Raw genomic sequence first — 25,511 nt, forward strand, 5'->3', positions numbered from 1 at the left:
TTTCTGCTGTTGCTGCGGTTGTGTAGACGCTCCTTGCAATTTGGAAGTTTCCTTTCTAAAAAGCGCGTTGGAGCGTCATACTTACGCCCGCAATAAAATCTCGACCCAAGATCGCGAGTACGGCGAGTCCCGGGAGATACTGAAAGCGCTGACGCCGTTTCTTCTCATTAAATGAAATTTTAAGCCTTACGGCTCCGCTTGCCGATATTGTTGAACCGGAGGTTAACTGCAGGCGTGTGTCTGCCGAACGAAAAGTTATTATTTTATGTATGCATAATCCATAGGCAGCGTCCCCTATAAGCAAGATAGCAGCACCGGTATCCAAAAGCGCGGCAAAAGGAAAACCGAGCAAAGTGATCGTCATGCGTGGCTCGATCATTTTGCTCTTAGGCTGAATTCAACATACCGATGGAACAAGTGACGCTGCGTGCGTGATCCCGGCTGTGATAGTGGCCATCGGCGGCTCTGTACTGGGGCTCATCGGCGCCGGCCGTAAAAGCTTTCCGATTGGGTTGCCACGTGCCCACACGAATTTTCACGGCCCATCGCGAGGGTTGACCGGATTTCCACAATCCCTCCATTCACTTCAAGCCCTTCCGCCATTTGTTTCGTTCTGCCTCGGGTTTGTATTTGGGCACTCTCTTTAGAAGTGGCCGCGCTGTCCACAGTTGTGGACAGCGCGGCCACAACTGTGGACACAACTGTGGCGCTTCGAATACCTGTTTGAGTAGCCTGCACCAGGGCGCTCTTCGGACGTCCTCCAGTGGCCCCGCATTGAACCAAATCTAGAGCGCCTCCGACTGCTTTGATTGGGCATTCTGTGCCCGTCCCGTAGAGGTCTTGACGCCGGGATTGCCCCAGGGCCCTGCCAAGCACATGCGGGTTCGAGAGAGCTTGCGGCCAAAGGCGGTGGAAGATAGCTCTTCTGAGCGAGGAAGATTTTCTTTGTGCTGCGGGCATGCCGGGCTAGCTCTTCAATGGTCTCAAAGGTGCGGCCGTGTAGGTACACGCGGTACTTTGGGTGACACTGTCTCAGGAACCGAGTTATAATCTCCGACTCAAAGGCATTAGGTTGCGCCATTGCTGTGAGTTCCTGTAATGCGCGAACATATTGAACAAGGCTTTCGTTCGGATGCTGCGTTTGGGATTCGAGTTCTTTCAAGATTTGTAACTCGTAATCAGGTGGCAGGAACTTTGCTCGGAATTGCCGCTCGAACTCCACTAGGCTGGTGAATGTAGGTTGCAGCCTTAACCAGCACGCAGCGCTAGACTATAGAGCGAGTGGAAGTGTTCGGCTTATCACGATGGATTCCGAGACGTCTGAGGCAGCTTTGTACACGTCGAGCTCACCCAGGAAGTCGGCGAATGACTTGGCGTCGTTGTAGCCAGTGTAGACCGGCACCTTCAGCTGGGGACGCTGCTCCGGCTCACGTGACTGCTGAACGGTGAGACGCCATAAGAAAAAGAAAATTGGGTTGTGGGGATATTTATACAGCGTGTAGTTGGTCAGCCATTAAAGATGCGACGAGTTACACGCTGTATATGAGCAATTTAGCCAGTGTAGTGCAACCGCTAGGCTGGGGTCTTTAACGTGCACCACGCAGTAGTGATACGCGACCGCACGCCGGAACGATGCTCATCCAGATCGAAACAGGCAGGGGTGGTGCTCGAACCCAGGATCCCTGGGTTCTGCAGCGCGAGCTTTCGCTCCGGTGAGACGCCATAGTAATATCCACAAGGTAAAGAGCGGACACTGCCATAGGCCCCAGTGGCCCACATAGACGAGTGACAGCTAGCTCTCCTAGTGGGCGGCATTAAGTATAATCTAGTTCGTGTTTCGGACAGGTTAGTCTCTGTTTCGGTTTGGGCGTTTCTGCTCCGGTTCTCCGGTACCCTTTTCCTTTTCCCTTCCTCCCTCTTCCCTTCTCGCGTCGCGCCTCGCTAGGCTCTCAGGTGCTCCTCGGCTCCCGGAGCCACTGTTTCTTTCCTTTTTTTGTAATGTTGACGCAGCTTTATTTTACTTTTTAGGATAGAATCCGTGCAAAATGTGTAAAACAAAATTTCTACTTCACAAAACAGAGATGTTTTTTTTTTGTTTTTTTTTTAATTTGAAACAATGATGTTGCACAATCTCCACATTGACTCCTGACTGGTGGAGCATTTTGGGATCACCAACAGTACGTGGTTCGAAAAAATTTTATTGGACCATATTCGTATATACACTATTTACTTCAGACGCTCTGTACGTTTTATAAAAAGCAGATACTAGTACTCACAAAAATAAATGAACATGAAGGAGTTCGGCATATCGTACACTTCATAATAGATATTTAGCGGAACCAAGTCAGGGGGCAGAGGCGCTGTCAGGCATCATGCCTTTATCTCTGCCCCCTCTGCGGATGATTGAAATCCGCAAAACAAATAAAGAAAAAAAAACATCCACAGGGAACATGCTGAAGAATCCATTCGCTTTCACGCCGACGCGGGCACGGGAAGTAAGTGCAGAAATAAAAAAAAATCGCTATTATGTTCTGTCATAAGAGTATAATAAGAGTGCAAAGCACACAGCGAAGAGTGCAAATTCCCAATTTCCGGCAAATATAAATCATACGAATTGACATAGTCTGAAACACACTGCGGGCGAGCCATTACCAAACAATGAGAACTCTAATCAGAGTCTGACAAGATTCAACGTCCCTAAACATTCCCCGAAATACATTTCATCAGAATGGAAGTATGGTTTAAAAAAGCGTGTAAAAAATATTGAGAGTGGATACAAAAGTGGATACATTTTCTTTGTAACATCTATTAGCGCCGAGATGTTTCGGTGGCGCCCTCTTATGGTTTCCCTCCGTGACGTCACGACTGGGATTTGCCTCGCCGTGACGTCACCAGTTATTCTGGCTACTTACCATCGGGTACGGACGACGAGTTCGATGGTGTGTTTAAAAAGCACAGTGGAAGCTAGGAGCCATCGCAATTCGAAACTTACACCGCCAAAGTTGACCAATCTGACCGTGCTCATATACCCATGGTTTGGCCAATCGTGGAAAGCTGACCACAGCGACGCTTTTGGCCGCGCACATCGCTAATAGCCTCTGTACACTATTTTCTATAGACATTCTGTAGAAAGTGGATAAATACATTTGCAAAAGGGCCGTGATACACAATTGCTGGAAATAAGGAAAACAAATGTTTGGAGTGCAAGCTGCACCGCTAAATTAATAATCACTTTCTGTTTTTGATTTGGCAACCACCTCCGTTAGTACACTATCAACAATTAAACTTGTCTAGTTGCTTTACAGGCACTGAAGAGTGTAATCAAACTTTGTCCAAGTTCCGGTTAAGAAATCGAACATGCCAATTCTGCAAAACATTTTTAAAAACCATTTGTGGCATTCTGAGCAAAGCTAAAACTACCCAGACCTGAAAGTGTGTGATACAAGACAGCACACACTCCTCGAACATGCGCCATACTCGTTATTACGACATTATGGCAAGAAAGCGATTTACGAGCTGCTGAATAAAATTAAAGGCAGCCTGGGATGACCTACTAGATTCCCGAACAGTTTTCTAGGTAAGCCTGGTCAAGCTGTCAGACTCTTCCCTCGGCAGCTGAGAACAGCCACAACTGTGGGTTGTCAGTTCAAGGAAATGCTTGATCTAATAGCTCCCAGCGTAATAAGTGGACGAGTCATGAATTATGTTAGACCTGATGTCTGATGTCAGCTCAGAAATATCCTCTAGTGGCGAGAAGTTATCAATTAAAAGACATTCCACATTGTCTGAAATTGAACTGCTATGGTGCAAAGATATTGGCAACTCCTTGAGGAGGTCAGCCTTGTCATCCTATACGCTTCCATTGTTCGACAGTTTGAACAGTTTCTTTATCCTTTTGTGTTTTAGTCCTGAGGTGAACTGATACACCTTTGGGTTTGTATTGCAGCCCAGCATTTTCATATAGCTCCAAAAATGTTTTCCAGTGGATCTTGCTGCGGGTGTTGTATAAGTAAGAACTTAATATTATGGCTGTTTGAAATCCCCTCCCAGAGCATGACGACACTCTTTATAGTAACTTGCCACCCTATGAGGGTTTGTGGCTGCCTCCTACTGCGGAACTTCCATGCTGAAATCAATCCGAGTTGCAGGTGAAGGCGATTGAGTACCTCAGATTCTCCTTTCAGAACGGCACGACGGAACATCTGCCCTGTCTTCTTCATTTGCGAGCTATTTAAAAAGTATGTCCATCCTATTGCAGAAATAGGCTATAGCAATGGCTGCCTCGAGAAGCTTCTTGACATAAACAAGGGATAGGATTGCAAGACAGAATGAGGCACTCATTACCTTTGCGGCACGTTTTACTTTCATGTTACTGAAAGGGTTTTGAAAAATGTGTCAGTAAGTTTCGGAGCCAATCGCAACCTCATTTCATGGGTAGAATGATAAAGTTTAACAATATGGGACGACTCAAGGACCTCATTTCCAATGCAAAATATGCGTGCTTAGAGATTGTTCCTGGTTGTTTTGATGAGGTGCAGAACATCAAAGATGAAGTAAACATTTTCGTTGTCAACTTCAAAAAATTGCTTACCCACAGACACAGTTAGTTGGCTAAGCTTACGTTTGAAGCCCCCTGATCGCAGACCAAAGCTTTTACTGTGAAACCAACAGTATTAAGCTCCTGCAATGAGAAAAATGAGGAGACTGCGGATAACAGAAGACAGTGTTGAAGTGGTTGAAGTGTGCCCAACAGTGTATGCAAGGGGCTGAACCCACCTCCTGGAAATTCCAGAGTGCACAACAATGAAAGCGCTCTTTGCAGCACCGTTCAACACCGTCATCTGTAAATCCATGGACAATGTCGTTCGCAGGGTCATAAATCAAGTCCTTTTCCAAAGAAATCTCATCGAAAATCAAGGTGCTCATACGATTTCAGCCCGACAGTCCGACGGAAACAACAGCGCGAGAAGCTCACGCCGCTCGGTTCCACAAATTCACGCCGAGCATTCGAGCACGCGGGCAGTCGCGCGTCACCTTGTTTGATGTGAAGTCGACCGAAAATGCTGCAGCAGAAAGCACAGGCGGACGGCACGCACGGCACGGACGAACGATGCACGGACGAGCAGAGACCATGCAGAATGATGCTGAGGCGACGGCATGCGGGCAAGCAGGCGGGCAGGCCCACGGCAGGCCATGGCTGGCGCCATTCATCACGTGGTTTTTGTGACGTATTAGATTAAAACTATTTAGTCGTTTTAAGTACTTCAGATATTTCTAAAGCTTAACAATCTCAAAAATGAATATTTCTCATATAAAGAGTTCTAATTTTAACCATATTACAGAAAAGCGCCACGTAGCGGATGGCATTAAACGCACTATCTGGGCCGCGAATTGGTCTCTGTGTAATCTCTTTACGTTTACTATATTGCTCTATGGAGACGCTGCGTGACCGCATCACACATGGCTGCCACTTTCAGTGGCAATTCGGCTTGCGCATCCGCCGAGCCTGCTCCGGGATCCACGCTTGCTTCAGGCTTTTCGCCATCCTTCGTCTCGGACCGTAGTGTGGGAGACATGGTGGGAAAAAACAGAAACGCCAAGCAGCCAAGAAAAACGTGTGTGGCGACAGACGGTAACTCGACTCGAGAAAGATAAACACGCCCCCAAACTGTCATCCGCGTCACCCGCGTGACTAAGCAATGCTTTGAGGCTGCAATTCTACGAGCAATCGCGCTGTCGCGAATACAAGCACTGCTTCGAAAAGAAACACCGCAGTTGAAAAAAAAAAAAACTTACCGAGAAAAGAAACCCAGCCCCGTGTCGCTCCGACAGAAGGGCAGCAAAAGTACGCTGGGCGTCATGTGGGAGGATTGCCTTGCTGCATGCCCATCCGCGAGGAACAACACGAATGACGGGGTTTACATAACAAGAAACTATTTTTATGAGAGTAACAGGAATGGGTTGTTAGTATTTAAAGTATAACAGTGCCGCAGCGTTTGACCGACGTGTCTCCGTGCCCTCGGGCCGTCTTCCCCCTTCTGTGGGAAGGCAGACCCCCTATTTTATATGCTCTCGTGCCTATTTCTCATACGCTGTCGGGCGCCTCGAACGTTTTCCGCTTTGGGCTTTCGGCAGCGGTCTCTAAGCGTGGTGGCAGACCCTCGCTCCCACAAATTACAACTCCCAACGTCGCGCAAAGTCCCAAGCACTGTAACTTTGCACGGGTGCATGTTTTTGTAGCGGGGCTGCCGTAGTCCTATACGCTCCGTTTCACTTTATGTCCGATTGCAACCTTCGCTACGATCAAATGGAGCCAATAACGCAGCACCAAAAGTGCAACGTCATGACGCTCATCGTTGGTTCGGCGTTTGATATCACCGGCTAAACCAATCGGGGGATCATTCATTGTGCGGGTTTGGTTCATTCTGCGGGAGTAAATGCACAAAGCCTACGAGCTTTATGACGATGCACCTTTGGCGCAGCTCAAGTGCCTGACATTGGATCGCAGAATTGACTGCGGTCGAACTGGGTGTGAGAAAGAGTATAGCTTCCAAATTCAAATAGTTAGTTTGATCTTGCTTGATTTCATTGTTTGCGGAAATTGATGTTGAAGAGAATTGTCGGTTCCCGGAAAAGCGGCGGAATTGCAACCATGGTTTCAGTAGTGTCAGAACACTTAGAGGTAAAATTCTGCGAACCACTTGACTGGAAGCGAGGCGGACCGCAACTTCGTCTGCTTCTTTTGAAGGGGTTGTGGTAACGCGAGAAAGATGCCAAGCTCTGATTGTTTTTGAATTAAAGATTGTGGGTAGACCTCAAGGCAGCTTGCTTTGAGGTCTACCCACTATCTCTGAATCAGAGCCGATAAGAACTCGTCGTCTTTCTGAAGTCACCGCAACTCTTGCGCAACAAGCGAACGATTTGTTGTTCGCATCGGGTGTTCGCCTAGCATCGGGTTTGCTCCCATCACTTAACGTCACTAAGACAAAAAAGAAAGTCACCCTGCCCCAGAGCCCTTTATTGTTAAATCCTTTGCAGCGTGGTCCAATCAAAGATTATGTTTCACGCTTTGCTCTTTATTTCCCTGAAAACGCGTTACTACTTCTTTCCTTGGCTTAGCTCAGCTGCATCTCATTAAATAGGGTTGGGGTGTGCAGATCAATATGTGATGTCGGTACTGTGAATCGTTGCAACGTAGGAGAGAGGGGCGCGCCAAGCTTAGGGTCGAGGTTTGCGGGCGCGCACCAGGAACTGGGTGTTGCGGAACGGTGAACTACCGGCCTCTTTCTCGGCGAACAACTTGGCTCCTTCCTCGGCGACGTCCTTGAGGAGGAGAGGCTTCTCTTCTTCTGTCACAAGGTTGGATAGTCTAATCAGTCCCATATGCGCTCCTGAAAATAAGAATAAAAATACGTTTTTACAGTTACTAGCCGGAAATGAGTATCAGAAAGTCTGTTCCGGCGCTCGTTTGAAAAAGGCTCACCTACCGTAGCCCCCAACAGCAGTGCGTTGCTTTAATCTATCGTCACGGTTCTTTTTTTCATAAATCTTTGTTTCTTGTTCTCATCGACTAGTACCGCAGTCTCATTGAATACGGAACGATAATAAAACGCTCTCGACTCGACACGCCCCGTGGTTCTCACACCTGCGGTGAATATATTATAATTATCGTTAATGCAAACACCAGGGGATCCCGATATGACGAGTACAAGTAGAGGGCCTGTAGGCATAAAAAACTGAGAGGAGGCACTATGAAAAGCAGTGGCGTCAAAAACGTTCAGAAGATGTCCTGGAGGGAAGGATTCTATATGGAGGGTCCGATGAGTCGAAATATCCAATGTTTAATTCCTTGACCCGTTGAAATGTTGGTTCTTGCACGTCTTGACTACATTAAACCTCTAGACTCATTTCTAACCAGTTAAGTGGTCGAACGACCCAGGAGATCTAATACCAGCCTGTCAACTTCTCTACCCCGCATGAAAAACTGCCGATATATACTTTCTAAAAATATTTCAAAATATGTCTGCACAGTCTTTGAAACTGAACGAACCGTTCGTAACACGTGAAACACGAATTTATCTCGAAACTTGCCGAAGAAGTAGAAAATACAGTGTCTTCAAAACAGACGCATAAAAAGGCAAAAATCATTTGATCGATATTCTCGGTTACCTCCTGTGTTGCAATACAACAACCGCGACTAATCACTCGAAACAACTTTCTTCAGCAAATGTTTTTTTTTTTGTTCAAAGGTGTAAATTAAGCTCAAGTGAAAATAAATTAATCTCACTTATCAGTCCTGTCCAACACTGGAATCGTCTCTGGTAAACAAAATTCGCTGTGGTTTAACTTTTAACCTGCCATAAATTGTTTGACTCGTTGGATCTCTTGATTAGTCGGATGTCTTGATTCGTTGGATCTCTTAACACGAACGACCTCTTGATTTGTTGAACCTATTCATCTATATTAGATCTCTTTACTCGACGGATAATTTGATAAGGCTTCCACACGCCTCTTGAATCGCTGGATCTCTTCGCACGATGAATCTGTTGATCAGAAGCGGCGGGGAGAGGAAAGGGGGGGGGGGGGGGGGCTTGATGGTAGCTTTTGCTAGAGTGATAAAACAAATCAACAAATCAAACCAATCGGGACATCCGACGGTCCCGTGCCAGGCAAGTCAAAAGATCCACGAGTCGCAGAGACACACTACGGTCAAAATTTTACCATGATGATATTAACCCGAGACTGGAGCACCACCAGCTCGCCTGCGCACTGACCGTAATTTCTTTAATGGTCAAGAAATCCGCCATGCCAAGCAATTGAATGAATCAAGATATCCGGTGTTTGTGAGGTCAAAAAAAAAAAAAAAAACGCTCTCCCGGGATTTCGGCATGTCGGCGACACTTAAGTTGTCTAGCCAATAAGCAACCGGTCAAAGATTTCCTTTAATTGCCAGCCCTTTTTGATCTGAGATTGTTTGTGATGTAAGACAGAGTTACTGTACGACAGTGTTTTCAGACAAAGGGGCGGTACAACGATATTCAGTTAGAATGTTTTTCACTTTATACGAGCTTACTGGCACTAACGGGACTCAAGGATACTCGCACATAAGGCCAACGGCCAAAAATCTCCTTTGTCGCGGTGTAATTTCAAGGACAAAAGGGAGTGTTTTTATTCATACTCTTCTTCGCAAGACTTGATGACGTAGCTGGGCGGTCGCAGTACCGCCACCTGACGATATTTCAATGCGGTTCATGAATTGAACCCGAGCATTCCGAGGGCACTCGATTAGTGCTCTTGTTAATCTATAGCTCGGGAAGCGTTCGGATAGTAACCCGTGTCCAATCGCTGCAATAACGATAATAGCCGAACCATAACAATGTCTGTAACTCAGCACGTGTCCTGCGCCTTGCCAGCCGCAGCGTGTGGCTATGAGCAACATTGGTGGCATATAACCGGCTCCAGATCACGTGGCCACTTGTTCGGGCTGCAAGTTGAGCGGGTGAACGCTGCTTGCTTTTTTTAATTTTTTTTCTTTGACTACAATTGCGTGTGTGAAAAACGAACGGGTTTTTCTCATTAACGTCAGGGATCAGCTATAAGCGGTATTAGCGCAAAGTACAAAATCGTTGCATGGCACCTTTAAGAGCTCTTTTCTTCATTCCAACATAGGTATCCATATTTTGTTATGAAAGTTTTTGTTTTCAAGCAGCAGCAATCTGGCGTCTGTGTTATGAACCTTTTTTGTTTTTTGTAATTCAAACATAGTAACCATAATTTTTTACGAAAGTTAGTTGTCCGCAAAACACAACAATCTATCATGTGTTGTGCGAGTTTGAGACACTTTGGAGTTTTTTCTGTTACATACGTGTCGTTGAGTTTCAGGGATTGGCCCAATGTGGTCTTGAAATATTTTGGGGGGAACCCACACAACCAGTTGATAATGAAAAAACGTCGAGTGGTCAATTTTGAATGTCCTGACTCGTCAACGTTTTGGGACGAGTCAAGGAATCATATATGAGTCAAAAGGGCAAACGAGTCCACAGGTTTATGGTGAGTCAAGAGGTTCAACGAGCCAAGAAATTCAACGAGTCAATAGGTCCAATATTGAATATTTCGGATCGTTGGATCTCTTGACTTGTTGGACCTCGTGTTTGACATCAGCGATACCTCTCTCTACCAAACACAACCTTGGTAGAAAGCCGTAGTGCTGAAGTTTAGAGCTCACCCATGAAACACCAGCCCAGGACGCGTATCAGACACGAGTGCTGTTTTAGCGTTTCGGTGGAAGTCATATTTTGACTTATTGAATACGAGTTTCAGCCAACTGCTAACGCGAACCTCGCGTTCAATGTATCAATGCGTTGACCCACGGTACGTAAGGTATAAACTTCAGGACGGCTGGTCTTTTTGCATGTTGGGTTGCCCTAATACCCTGTTAAGACAAAACTTAAAAAAGTGCACTTCCTTCTAAGCTTACTTTTATATTCCTCAACGGTAGACCACCTGCGATCTTCTTCCAGCACCTCGCACGTGGTTGGAATCAGATTGGCGTTCTTCACAAGACCAGATATGTAAGACAGACGGGTATCTCGGTCTGCCAAATCCAGGGTTGGAGAATGCGTCGCGATCACCTGCGTGCGAATGTGAGGAATTGTGCAAAAATGATATGACATTGTTTGATGTTAATCATTAAAAACGCAGAATTTCAAGAACGTAAAGTTCAAGGCCACAGATTACTGCCAAGGGCTATTGAAGAACTAGAAAATATGCACGGATACTGTGGCTGGCCTCTCTCTGCCGCCTAAGCCTCGGTAGTCCCAACTCCACGACGCCACACTATCGAAGAAGCGGAGTCGTCATAATCGAAGCTAGATGTTATTTCCAAACGTAGTCCAAACCCCACTCGCAAATGACAGTAATAACGTTTATAATATCATACTTTCCTGGACGTTTTTAAAGAACTTTATCATTTGCATTTTCCGTTAAAAACCGTAAACGTAAACAAAAAGATAAGGAAACCCTGGGTGACCGCCGTACACATTAAAATGATGCATAAAAAAGACCGTCTATACACGGGTTTCCTAAAAACGAGGGACCCAAACAGGCTCTCATCTTATAAGAAATTTAGGAATAATCTAACTTCTGAACTTAGAAAAGCAAAATCTTCATACTATAAGCATATGTTCCATAATGTCACTAGAGAGCGCCCCGATGTGGTTTGGAAAATAATAAATGAAGTCATAAATCGTACAAAGGTGTCGCCCTCTATGGGTGAATTAAAAATAGACGGTCAAGTTATGTTCGATGAAAGTCTGGCGGAATGCTTTAACACTCACTTTTCGGTTGAACAACCCACTGCTTTTAATCCTAGTGCCCTTTCATTTGTGAGGCATAATAACGATACTTTTTTTCTAAATCGAACTGACGAAATTGAGATATGTATTATATTTTTAGGACTAAAAAACAGCAAAATTAGTGACGTTGATCAATTACAAATAAAGCCGGCTAAATATGTAATAAATATAATCGCCCCATGATTAGCACACATATATAATTTGGCATTATCATGTGGACAATTTCCAGCAAACATGAAGTTGGCAAAAGTTTCTGCTATATATAAAGGAGGCGATAAGAACGTCCCGAATAATTACAGGCCTATATCAGTGTTACCTATCTTCTCTAAGGCACTTGAAAAAATTATACTCGCACGTCTAAATTCGTTTTTTACAAAACATTCTATACTATCGGACTGTCAATTTGGTTTTCGACAAGGTAAATCCACTGAAGCCGCTTTATTACTTCAAAAAGAATTTATATTGCAAAATATTGAAAAAAGGCTTCTTACGTTAGGTGTATTTATAGACTTCAGTAAAGCGTTCGATGTTCTTAATCACCACATTCTTCTTGCTAAACTTGGCAACTATGGTGTCCGCGGAGTACCCATTGCTTTACTTACATCATATCTACAATATAGGAAACAGTGCGTAGTAATTGACGGTCATTACTCTTCCTTTCATAATGTTGTTGCTGGTGTGCCGCAAGGAAGCGTACTTGGGCCTCTTCTATTTAATGTATACATAAATGATATTGTTAACATCGATCACCAAGTTCAGTTTGTCATTTATGCTGATGATACGAGCCTCTTTATTTCTGCTACTGGTGCTGATGTTCTGCTATGTAAAGCGAATAATATCTTAAGTAAATTTGACATGTGGTCCAAAGTTAATGGCCTTAATGTAAACACCCCAAAATCTAAAGCCATTTTATTTAGATCTATTAATAAACCAGTTCTGGTTAAAATGAAATCAAACTTGGTGATTCACAAATTAAATTAGTTAGCCAACATAAAATTTTAGGAGTACTTTTTTCCGAGTATATGATGTGGGACTGCCATGTTAACTATCTAATTGCTAAACTTTCCAGAGTTGTTGGCATTATTGCCCGCTGTCGTCATGTTCTACCAATCAGTATTAAGTGAAAACTTTACTACGCACTCTTTGAGTCCAATTTAAATTACTGTAATCTTGTATGGGCTACGACAACTAAGACAAACCCTCAAAATATACTATTATTGCAAAAAAAAGTTTTACGTTTTATCGCGGGTGTCTCATATACAGACCATCCAGAACCATTATTTTCTAGATATAAAATACTTCCCGTAGTACACGTATATAATTATCGTTTACTCTGTACCCTTCGTTTCTCATCGCCAACACTCATAGATTTTTTGTATTTTATTTCTGAACTTGAGAAGCGTGAAAGTAATCTAAACACACGCCGTGTCGACACTTGGCTCCTTCCTCGGTGCCGCACAAATTACAACCTCCTATCATTGCATTACAAAGTGCCATACGTGTTAAATAAATGTTCCACGAACAACATAAACATCTACACAATTGGCAAAAAAGACTTATGTACCTACTGTTTTAACTATTCATAGCTAATTTTGTTCTTCTGCTACTCCAATGTTATGTGACCTTGTTTTGTTTTTCTTATCACCATGGTAAAGTGTTTTATATGTTTGTTGTTCGAGCTGCTGCCATGTACAAGGGGGACCCAGACCCAGTCAAGCTGCTTTTAGCAGCTTTTTGTCTGGGGACCCCTCCAGTACTTCTGGAAAAATAAAGTTGATTGTATTGTATTGTATTACCTCATAACAACACATCTATAGGCTGGCGGCTGCCGTGGAAGAGAGACTGTCCATATGTGCTAACTGACGGCCTCAAAATAATTTGATCAATGAGTATTCACTACCTGGATAGCCGGAAGTGTTCTCCCAAATGTACTCGGCGGACTGTCCAAGCTCCTACGCGACGGCCCGTGGCCCCCTAGCAAAGTGTGCCCAACCAAAAAAGTCGTTTTCCCCCGATTTCCCCTGGTTTCCCCTTGCTTTGGCGGGACACCAGTCCTCAGTGGTCAATCAGGAGCGAAGTTTTGGTGTCCTATTGTTCGGAAGACGATGATGTCCCCACTGGAAATCAGAGGGAGGGCTGTCATGTCAGAGTATGGTGCAGTCTCGAGTAAGCGAGGCATACATATGCGTGGAAGACATGCGATCCGACACATGGATGTGCCGACAAAATGGCCGCTCCGACCCTCCACACACCAAAGTTCGAAATGCGACGTAACGGCAAAAAAAAAAAAAAAAAAACTTTGAAACAAGGTATTTTTGCAAATGCCGTCTGTCCTCTCTGCATGGTTCTTTTAGGCAACAACTTCCCATCTGCTTCTGATGAATTTTTCCAATAAATTAAACTACATTTCATTAGATGGCTTGTACCTTACCGTTGCTTGTTTAAGCACTTCTTTTACAAAGCTCCGTCACACGAAGGCTGCATCAGCTGTCGGCTGAAACCCATATCTTCACTGATTGAACTCGTGCCCCAGCCTAACGCTGCCGCGAAATTGGTGTAATAGCTGTACCCCGAGTGGGCGCTGGCCTGCCGTATTTGCCCGACATAAAATCCAGCACTACGGATTTGTTAACGCCCTTTCACACATCGCCATTTGTCTAGTTCCCGTCAGCTGGGCCTCAAATCTCGCTCGAGTAGATACGAGTTACTACCGCGGGTGAGACGACATGATCAAGCAGAGCGGCAAAAACGAGCTATCACTGGGGACTTTATAGAACTCTGCCAAGCAGGCGCGCCTTTTTACTTTTTATTCTGGTGTTTTTTTTTAATTTTTATTGAGCGGTTCACACGGAAGCCACAGCATGGCGTGATTTTTTTTCATATCGTTCCGGTGTGCCTCGTTCCCGGGGTTTCCGCTGAGGCAGAAAACGTGTCGCTACAATACGATATACCTCGGCGCTGCGTCACATTTTGTATGACCATTGCATTTGCCATAATGCTGAAGTACAAGGGCGATATTTTTTTCTGAAGAACAATGCCGATTTCATTTGAGCTTGACATGTTATACTTTCTGATGTTCATTAAATTGCAGCTGAAGAGCAGTGGCGCCACTAGGTTCAGCCGCACCGGAAACGATTGCCCGCTACGATCCTGGCCAAACTCTGAAAAAGGCCTATTGAGCGTGTAAAACTATGAACACATATCGAATGGTCTCAGAAGAACAAGAAAAAAAAATATTTTGAGAAAATGTTTTTTCGGCTGCTTTATGATTTATTTTCTCACGATGATTTATTTCATAACTCAACGGCTGCTAGGAATTTTAAACCTTCACCACCTTACTGAAAGGAGGATGGCACGTGATTTGTTAATTTGAAGCTGTAGATTTTCAGAACCAACCAACCTCAGAAGCTGCGTAAACAGGATGTGTAGGTCGGTCAAACTGCATCCTCTTAGCGATTTTAAACACAAATTTAACTGGTACCAACGATCTAACTAAGGTCACGTCGTGGAAGCCGAGTGTGCTGTTGACCGAGCTACGGACCCAGCACACAGGAATGGGAGAGCAGAAACAGGTGCTGTCGAAAGAGCGCACGAAAGGAGAAAGAGTGGAAAGGGCAAGAAACCGTGCTTCCCCTATCTTTGTTACCCCGAAAATCAAAGGCTTTGTTCGGGCGGTGCTGGATGAAAGCTTGAGCAAAGTCCCCCCCCCCCCCCCCCCCTCCAAAACAATATGGTGTGATGTAAGAAGTTTCCATGAAAAAACGCTGCCTAAGACACCACCTAAACTAAGAGCACCACCTACAACATATACTAAAAAACTGACCGTCCTTTCTCCCCTAGGCATCACCAGAACTAAGAAAACCACCTACTTTATAAAGTTACCGCATTTTAAGGCTTTCGGAGAATTACCAGACATGAGGGCTACTTTTGCATAAATGTTTTCACGGTTCCATTGGCTGCCCTAAACAAGCTTCGTACTTTTTTATTACTGTACGAAATAAAACTCTTCCTTCCCATCATGTATTTGGTTGCTCTGAGCCAAAAAGCATGCCGACCTTTTGAACGCATTCAATACACCTTTAATAGGTCGAATGTGGCAAGTTCGTATGAGGTAGCAATTTTCAAGCGTTAAAATGTTAGTATGTGGTTACCGCTCAAACTTTTTTGTATGAATTTCCTTTGTTTTTGTAGATTTGAAATTTGTTAGTTAGTATTGTTGTTCTAGCTATATCGTATCCCATTTTTTCTATAATTTTAGAAATCATATTTTTTTTGTGTTCATATTCGCATCCGATCCTATTTGATTTTCCTCTCCCACCACTTTTTTTACCCCCAGAATATTTTGTGTAACATACACATGCTTTAATACTTTCTTTTCGTTATAATGGGTGAATCTGACAAAAGGTGCACCTTTCTGTAGGCGTACGGGCTGTCTACTCCCCTCAACCCCCCCCCCCCCACAGAAAAAAAAAAGTTAAAGAAAAAACATGTTTAACAATAAACGAAGCGCAGCTTCCCTGCTAAATTTAGCGGGGGAACTTAAAACACGTGACTTATGCACCAATTGAGTTTCTTCGTTACATTCAGAGGGAAAATTGACGTCCCGTGACCAATGGACAAATCCAGTTGATGAATGTACAAATGAAAATAAACACTTGGGCGCACTTGTGCCTCAAAATAAAATAGGAAAGGCGCCTTACATGCTGCTTGACGACAAAGGTACGACTATCCCAATGCTACCACCTGCATATTATTTTACATGGCTTATGCTATCGAGAATATTCTAGCCAAAGATCCACGATCAGTTCCTACATTCTAGCGAAACGTTCCAGAAGAGCGAGGAAAGGAAAAATAAAAAGCTATGCGCAGCGCAAATTCCTCTGGGGGTAGCGATGATGCAGAACGCCGAGCTCTTATTGGCTGATGGAAAAATGCAGTGGGGACACCTCATGGCATTTTGCATTCAAGTCAACCCACTCAGGCGTTATGTTTAGCAAGAAATGAACCAAGTGTGATTTCATTCACTACTTGGTTTTTTCGGAAAAGAAAAATCTCCCAAAATATATCTGGTGATAAAGGCAAATATCATCTTACCGTTCGGTATTTTTGCCAGTGATCCAAAGTTAAGAGTTTTCTTCCCAAGCGCATAAAGCTTACGGACGCAGGGAAGTTAAGCAGACATTCACCACCTGGTCTCATCAAGTCGGCGATGTTCTTGAAAGCCCTTTCTTGATTCCCGATCCAGTGTAGGCAAAAGAAGGAATAGACACGATCGAACTGACCATATCGCCCGACAAAGTCAGCCACCCCGCTCCCTCCAATGTCCAAGACATCGTAGCAGATCTTCGGGTGGGCAAACTCCCTCTTGGCGTGTTCCACCATGTCCTGGGACACGTCGACCGCCACAATCCTCCCGACGTCTGGCCAGAGAGGGAGGAGCTGGTCGCGGGTGAAGTCTCCGGTGCCGCAACCCAGGTCGAGAAACTGTTGCTCCTTGGTCTCATCTGTGAACGAGCCTCGCATTAATTCCAGAACCTGGAGGTTAAATTTCCGCTGATAGCCATTGTTTTTAACGTAGAAATCAGGATCCATGGTGATAGGCGGCTTTTTGCTGTGAGCAAGCTTGTTCGTAGTTCGGGGCACAAGAGTTGCCATTTTCACTAGTGACGGGTGAGCACGATGACCAGTGGTTGTGTAAAAAGCCCCGTCTAAAGTGCGCTTTTACATCAATTCTGGCTCGCTCAAAGTTACACCTGCTTTCGTACATATATATATTAAAACATATGGTTGTGGGCATGCGCAGTTTAGTGAAGCTCATCCGCCGCTACATTTGTGGAACAGGAAATAATTAACTGGCGAAAAGCGCAACGGATTCGCAAAGCGGTCGTCGACTGTACGGTGGAGCACGAGCCTACACTGAAACAGGAGCCGAAGCTACAATTCGGTAGAGCCCATCAAATTTCGCCAAAGTTGCATCGTCATGGCGCTCGTCGTGTTTTACATTTGATTTCCTCAATCATAGCCGGCGAATGCGCCTTAATCTTGGGCTTTTGTTTTTTCCCTGCGAGAATGATTTAGCCGCTGATAGCAAAGGCGCAAAGACAACGAACGCCGTGATGGGCTGCTGCTTGATAGGCTCAATCAAACTGTGGCACAGACTAGGTTGTATTTATATTGAAACGGAGCATACATTTAGGAGTGTTAATAAAAAAGGGTTTCCTACAACCTAATGCGATTGTACAGTAGTTGAAATTATTAGCTATACAACAAGGGCAGCTGTGGCCGTCCCGTACCAACAGGCCACATACACTCTCAACAAAAGGGTAGTCGTAGGGTAATACATTTGGGGTAGTCAGAAGCCGTCACAGATATCGCTAACCCCCCTTAGTAATACTAACGACCCCATGCGTAGTCACGCGGCATGAAATCAACAGGTTGTCACAGTGATCACCCTCAAAAGCAACATGGCGGCTGGCAAGCGACAGTGGAGCAATACGAGTAAGGCCTAGCGAGCTGGACTGCTTTTTGCTAAAATACGATTCTCAAGTGCGCATCCCCGTTCGCTGCCTTCCGTGCGCACTAAAACCCTCCAAAACGCGCCTCGAAGCACCGGCACCGCACCTATTACGAGAAGGGGCGGCGATGTGAGGGGGGGCATTCGAGGGGGCTTGTCTGCTTTCGCGCGATCAGGCTGCATTTACTTCGCGGCCAGAAAACATTCCAAGAAGGAATCGTATGGCGACAAATGAAATGATGTCTTTATTGAACAGAGAATCTGCTCGCTGTGCTTGCTGCAAGTGATCCGGCGTTTTCGGTTGACAGCGGGGAGGCGAGGCATCACCGATTCAAGCGGCGTCGGTTTCGATCGTTCTACGCTCCTGCTCACCTGTTAGCATTCGTTATCCAATTTCAAATCCCTGGTTATCCCCACCGCGTCTGTGCACGCACTATTCACCGCACGGAACACCCATTCACTGGCTATGGGACTGATCCACTGATCGCACTGGGACGAGCGGCCGAGAACCGAACCCTTTGTGGTTGCTCCGTGGAGCTATGGAGCGCCTCCATGCTTTTCACTCAAATAAGTAGACACATAAACGCGCGACTCCTTGAAGTGGGCGGCGACACGCGCCACCTAACGGATAGCGCTCAAACTAAGAAAAAAGAAACCAAACTGCAGTCTTTGCTCTCAGCGCCTCGCCTGACATGCCGGTACTACTTATTCCACACCACACATCACACATACGCGACGTGCAGACACCATACAAAACTATACATGAACGCGGTCACAAACAGCACAAGGTACGATATTGATTTCTTTTTTCTTTGTTGAGCATGCGATATTGACACTATACACCTATATACACGACCAGCTTATATACTGCTGTATTTTCTGTGACCGATTAGGATGGTGACCACTGTCATATTTTGCATAAATACGAAAAAACTGTGCAAGATTTATCCGTATATATTATTTTCCTCTACTGCCCTTTGGAAAGCGCTCGTATCTCTTATGTAATCCATTGAAAAAGTGAACTGCAGCTTATAAATCAAATTGAATAGTCGCTACACGCCACGTTTTGATCAGTTTCGTTTTCTCGCTTGCCTACACTTTAAGTATAAAGAAGCTTGTTTAATTAACTGTATTAATTATCTGAACCAATTTCGTCTATGATAACTTTCTGAACACGCTGATGCATTTTCTTTTCTCTTTTTACATATCCGAGTGACTTCAGCGGCGGTTGAGTAAATGTTGAGTACACTGAGCGCGCGCAGGTGATTCTAGCGAAGCCCGTCCGCCGGTCCTCCCCAAAGCGTTGTTTCAGTTTTCTTCTTTTCGCTACAATTGTTTCTGCTCAAGCACGTGTCTTTCAAATATGCGTTCTGTGCGCTCGCGCTCGCGCCAAGAGGGGCCCATGCCTTCACCTACAGCGAACGCGAAATACGTATGCTAAATTATCTGAATCCTGGTTCAGACAGTTGCGTTTAGCCTGGTTCAGACAGTTGCGTTTGACTGCGTTTGACTGCGTTGCGGCAGCGAGAAACCAGGGCATCCCAGCTGCTTATATCGCGTGCCAAGACGATTCCTTGAATTGGATTCCACGCTTCATACGAAGCACAGATGTGCCGGTGAGTCGCTTTCGGTTCTTGACGCAACGCTGTCAAACGCATTCAAACTCAAGTGTCTGAACCGGCCTCAAGCATCAAAGAACGCCGAGAATATAGTTCTCTGCGCTGCACCTGCTGACATCTCCAGCAGTACTTTTTCTAAAAAAAAAAAAAAAAAATCTATACCGAATAGCACGTGTATGTTTGCCAACGCCTTATTTTTGGAAATATACTTGGAATCCTTTATATAGGTAAAAGGAACGCGTGCCGAAAGGCCTGAAATCCTAGTCCCCTTCAAAGTACTCCACCTTGGATGACACACTTGTTTGAAGCATTTTTTATCGAGTATGCTCGATGAAATGTGCCAAATGAGCCAGTGAAGGCGAATCAAATATCCCAAGACAGAGAAATACTGAAATACACAGGCATGACCCCAGATATCTGTGTACGTTCGTCCTGTCCGGCCTCAGTCGTGGTGTTCAATGAATAATACTTCACTGCACTTGAAAGCAAAAAAAACTGGGCATGACAGGCGTGCAAGTTCGGCGGAAGCGAGGGGGCCATTTGCAACTGATCTGCACGCAGAACTGACCGATCACACCTTTAATGAGGTCACGCTCTTTACTGAACCGTACAATAAAAGATGACAAGAGTATCTCGCCCGGCGAACATTCCAGTCAACTCACGCCTGTGCGTAGCTTCCTATGCTTTTCTAAAGATTTGGTTAAATTCCCCGAGCACGACGCCAGCTGCCAACTGTTTACTAGCAGTACATGGTAAAACCCGCGATGGAACCAAAACGGACAACCGCGATGCTTTTTATCTGCCTCGGGTTTTAGTAGGTGCCTACCAAGGTTGCCTGTACATGTTTGTTTTCTGGCATGTTTGTTTTCTGCCAGTTTAGGCGAACTGAGCCACACGCCTGTTTCGACCGGTTCAAGTTTGAATAAATGGTAACCAACGGCACAAAGATAACAAGTTTCAAGTACTTTTTGAGATTTTTGAAGTGAGTTTTACTATTTAACGGCTGCATGTACTTGAACGTTCAATTCAAGAGTTTATAAGACGTGACGACCCCATGCTTCTCACTTGCCAACAGGGTGGTAACGCTCAATGGCTCGAGCCCAGTGGGTAGTTAAGTAAGCCTGTGGGGTAGTTACAGCCGTCAAAACGCATGATTACTAGGGGGGTGCTCACTTTTCCTTAGAGTGTAGCAGGGGCAATGGAAAACACCGTGTGTACACCACCTACACTGCGCGACGGAATTAATCTTCCAGGTTCTAGTTACACTTTCTCCTTGTCGTCTGCTAGGTGCAAAACGGACGCCGCAACAGCACTTGCTGATACTTGCTTCACAGGCTTTTGTCGGTGCCTATTTCGGTGCGATGATTCTGCGACTAACGGAAATGAGTCAGCAAAACAACCACCAAAGGGACATAATCGTTGGCAATTATTTTATACTTATCTTAGTAGATTACTTGCACGGTGATTTCTCGATGTCCAAAATAAACAAAATTATAATTATTCTCACCCAGGAAAAAGAATGTCGGACGCTAAAAAATCGTACATCACGTAGAGGTTGAAAGTCGCATTTGCTTGCGTAGCTGGAGGGGTCAAATTTGGTGATTAATAACGGAAGGTATACTTCTTAGGTCAGTTTCATAATTTTTGGGCACTATCTATGTGTTCTTAGCAGTACGAAAGAAATATTGTTATTGTTTATTATGTTTAAAAAAAATTATGAAAACCATCGATTTCTGCTGCTTGACCGTTTTTCCCCAACTTTGCAGGGCAGTATCTTAGAAAATAATTTAGTCAGAAACGTCATATTTTGATTCAATACGCTACTCATAAATGGAAGTAAATTAACTAAAATTCAAATTTATTTATGCGCGGTCTGGGGAGATTTTGGCAAACAAACACGAAACAAGCACCAAAATAAAAATAGTTCTAAGGGCGACTAAAAAAATGTTCTCTATCTTTTTTTAAACACTGACTAGTAATTATACTCTATGTGAGGATTAATATTCATTAAGAACATGTTGCATTATATTGATGGTGTAATCGATACAGCTCCTCTACCGAGACCCTTATCCGAAGCTCGGCACGGTGTGTCCCTGTGGTGCGACGCAGTTATTGCGCCTTCTTACTTTGAGAGAAGAGTATTTTTATTTTTGGTATTCGAGTATAGCAAGTAATATAGTTTGTCATATCTTTTGCACGTTATAATAAATTGCGCATTATATAGAATATAGTACAAAACATATACAGGGGGATTTCCGATGCGATCGAAAAGAGGATGGCTGGTCAACCTTTTTAATTTGCTTCATAATTTTATATGTTATTTCCCGATGTCCGTAATAAACAGAATCATAATTATTCTCACAAAAAAAAAATATGGGAAGCAAAAAAATCGTACATCACGTAGAGGTGGAAAGTCGCATTTCCTTGCGTAGCCGGAGGGGTAAAATTTGGTGATTAATAACGGAAGGTATACTGCTTAGGTGAGTTTCATAATTTTTGGCACAACCTATGTGTTCTTAACAGTACGAAAGAAATATTGCTATTGTTCATTATTTCTTAAAAAATATGAAAACATCAATTTCAGCTGCTTGACTGTTTTCCCCCAACTTTGCAGGCCTGTATCTTAGGAAAAATTTAGTCAGAAATGTTTTATTTTAATTCAATACGCTACTTATAAATGGAAGTAAACTCACTAATATTCAAATTTATTTATGCGCGGGTTTGGGGAGATTTTGGCAAGGAAACACGAAACAAGCACCAAAATAAAAATATTTTAAGGGCGACATTAAAAAAAATGTTCTCAATTTGTTTTTAATTTTTACCAGTCATCCTACTCTATTTGTGGGTTAATATTCATTAACAACATGTTGGATTATATTGATGTTGTAATAGATACAGCTCCTCTACCGAGCTGAATCCATTACTAAGGAAAAAAAAAACTCAAGAAAAAAACTGTTGTTGTAACAGAGACGGTGGGCCATGAAAAGGGGGGGGGGGGAGGAGGAGGGGGGGAGGCGAGGCTATTTACCAGGCGTCTGAAGGTCGGTTGTTGGGTCTTCCTAAAAACTGGAAGGGAAGATAATCATTCGACGCTGAGTTAGAGATCTTTGTGTGTGTTGCCCTTTTCGTCCTCCGTCTGGGGTCTACCAAAATGTTGGGATACAATAAACGTTGCTGCCAAGTTGGACGGCGGTGATTAGGATCTGTTTGGATGTTGACAATTCTCAACGTAAAAGGAATTAGTGGGAAGTAGTGTTTTGGGCAGATAGCGAAAAGGTGGCGTTTCGTTTGGGGAACCGATACGAGTAACGGTGTGCCTCAAAGACGCCTTTCAGCAAGAAATATAGATATCTGCATTCGACCCTGAATAGTTTCGCCGCTGCCTATTTCCTTTGCCTAGAGACTTTCCCTCTCTCTTTCTTTGCGGCGAATGGAATTTCGTTGAGAGAGTCATTTGTGTACTTCTGTGTATAACTGTGTACATGGAATGAAAGAGCCTCCCTGTTTCAACTTGTCACTAACCTGCGTTACTCCAGCTCAGCCATTGTTTCAACCCGCAATTTCGTTCCTTTACTTCATGCTGACTTTTTATTCATAATGAACTAGTTATGGCGACAATACTACTTCGAGGGAGTGTTTTGCGCAGATTACCTTGCAAAGCACAAAAATGGGATCCTGATGCAGCGAAATTTTCGCAGTGTGAGAGAGCTTGGTGTGGACTGTTTGAAGCGAATTCTCCCGTCTGGCAGCTCCATGGCAAGCTGGACTAGCTGTGCTACAATGTTTTTACGCATTTCACCAAGCAAATGACTTTGCGAAGCTCAGAGTTGGGCGTTGACAGCTTTAGGCTTCCTGAGGAGGCCATTGAAGACCTCAACCGCAGCGTACGTTCAACGTTTATGTCAACACTGAGACCACCAAGTGAAGTGAGAAGTCGAGACAGGCGTGCCTATGTAAAGAGGAAACAGACAGAGTTAGAGCAGTTTGTGAATGAGAATTTGCGCTCCAGGATGCGTCTTGCGTACGATGAAAACGTGGCATCGGGGTCGTCGGAGCAAAAGTGCTCCACATGCACGGAGTGGGCGGAAAGCATTTGCCGTGCCTCCGCGACCACAGCCTCTCCCCGGGAACGCTGTCAATTGCTGGCCCTCCTGCCTTTAACCTTGACAAGAAACGAAGTTCAGAAGATCATCCCAGGGGTATAGATCAAAATCAATAATAGGTTCCGGAAGCTGAGGGAGAACCACGGCGTAAGGTATGTACCCGATCCCTATACAAGGTGTAAGGTGAGCTCTGAAAACATATCTACAGCGGTTGAGTACTACATGAAGACGAGTTAGAATTATTTAGGCAGAGCCCCAATCAGAAGGACGTCATTTCCGTTGTGCTCGATGGCCAGGAAACGCTCAAGCCAAAACGTTTTATGACACGGTTAATCAGGGAAGCGTTTCGTGTATATAAAAGCGACCACCCCGACTCCGGCATCGGACTGACGAAGTTTTACTCCCTGCGACCCCGATGGGTGAAATGCAATCCCCAACAAGAAGCCTGCGTTTGTGTGTACTGCGCAAACTATAACCTCTGTGTCGCCTCTCTACAGAACGCATCTGGCTCACAACTTGACGCAGCGGAATTGAACTCGGCATTGATTTTGCGGGCTTCTGGATCCGATTCCCTCAAACCCTGTCTCCGGATGAATATGACACAGCAATACTTCGCTCTCGGCAAACGGGTTTATTCACTCACTTATTGCCTTGGGGGTTTCGGGATCGGGGGACGGTCATCAGCGAGGCCGGGGTAGAGTCCGCTGCCGCTCCAGCTGCTCCAAGTCCCAGCGGTGGTCGTTCACTCCGCGTCATGGGGACGTCGTCGTCCAAGGTCGCCGTCCGGTCCGTTTGTTGAGTCCGCCACTCGACGACTTGCCCGCACTTTCCCCGCGCCTGCGTCCGTCTCCCGCCAAATCCCGCGCCAGCGTCCTCGCCTCCTTGTCCCCGCCGCACGCTGTCTCCGTGTCCCACCGTTCGAGAGAGCGTCACCGTCCAAGAGCGCTGCCGTCCAAGAGAGAGCCTTCCTTTGTCCGGCTTCCCCTTTTCAAGCCTTCGCCCCTTTGTCTTGGAAAGCCAGTCGCGTGACGTCAGTTGGCCTAGGAGCGCCGTACCCGGATCTCTGGTACGCGAGGCCATGGCCGCTCCCCCGAGGCATGATGTATCTCGGAGGCCGGAAATTAGGGTCCGGAGGGTCGGCGCGGGGGAGGGCAGCCAGATCTCGACAATTTGCAACCCGCCATCGCGCCAGTGCCTTTTAGGCAAATGTAATCATTGTCCGAAAAGCCAGTCTCTCACACTCGAAAAACTCAACATTTCCTAGAGTGAAGAAATAGGTTTGGCAGCATGGGAGTCAGGCGAGCTCGTAGAAAAGACTTTAGATCCGGTCACTTATCTGGAAGAGCATCGTGTGTCGGTCTCAAGGTGGATCATTCACAACCATGTCAGACAGACGCAAGGCAAAGCCATCTACGAAGAAAAGCAGTGCGCGCAGCGTGGTAGCATTGTCTTCCGCTTCAACTTTGCTGAGAACTGGACTGTTATCCTTCCTGACGAGATTCAAGCGTACCACCGAAAAAGAGCAAGTCTCAATATTTACGTGTGGGGTGACGACTAGAAAGTCGACATACAGTTTTACTTGCATCATGACTCCCTTCATGCCTGTCTGGCTCTGCAAAAAGTGATGTTGAAAATAGATCAAACTGGTCGAGTACCAGCGAAGCAGTGTTGAGCAGCACAATGGCAAGCTTGCACACGAGATCGGGGCCTGCGCTCGTGGACGGCGAGCGTAGAGCTCGTTCAATTTTTTTTTTTACTACCATTTCTTTTTTTCGCATCGAACGCACGTCGGAATTAAAGCTCTTCAGTTTTGTGAAGCTGCCGCTGTTCCTGGGTCTTCATATCAACATTTTGGTGCCGAAACCCGGGAGTCAAGGTCCGGGACATCGCAGGAGAAGACTCGGCAGCGCAGTGGATCCCC

General features: G+C 45.1%; 1 protein-coding gene across 1 annotated transcript; it reads right to left on the reverse strand.

Moving 5' to 3' along the window:
• Positions 1–7,218: 7,218 nt before the first annotated feature.
• On the reverse strand, positions 7,219–16,946 carry LOC120844289 (juvenile hormone acid O-methyltransferase-like). Its single transcript, XM_040215994.3, has 3 exons — positions 16,449–16,946; positions 10,478–10,631; positions 7,219–7,391 (listed from the first exon to the last, which is right to left on the reverse strand). The coding sequence occupies exons 1-3, from the start codon at positions 16,944–16,946 to the stop codon at positions 7,219–7,221; spliced, it is 825 nt and encodes a 274-aa protein (XP_040071928.3).
• Between the last annotated feature and the right edge of the window lie 8,565 nt (positions 16,947–25,511).

This window comes from Ixodes scapularis, unplaced genomic scaffold (assembly GCF_016920785.2).
Source record: "Ixodes scapularis isolate PalLabHiFi unplaced genomic scaffold, ASM1692078v2 ptg000044l_1__unscaffolded, whole genome shotgun sequence".
NCBI lineage: Eukaryota > Metazoa > Arthropoda > Arachnida > Ixodida > Ixodidae > Ixodes > Ixodes scapularis.

Coding starts and splice junctions, on each gene's coding strand:
- LOC120844289 (XM_040215994.3), bottom strand. CDS start 16,946: ATGGATCCTGATTTCTACGTTAAAAACAATGGCTATCAGCGGAAATTT. Junction 10,632..16,448: donor ACTGGCAAAAATACCGAACG/GTAAGATGATAT, acceptor ATTCGCACGCAG/GTGATCGCGACGCATTCTCC. Junction 7,392..10,477: donor TACCGTTGAGGAATATAAAA/GTAAGCTTAGAA, acceptor TCTTATTTTCAG/GAGCGCATATGGGACTGATT.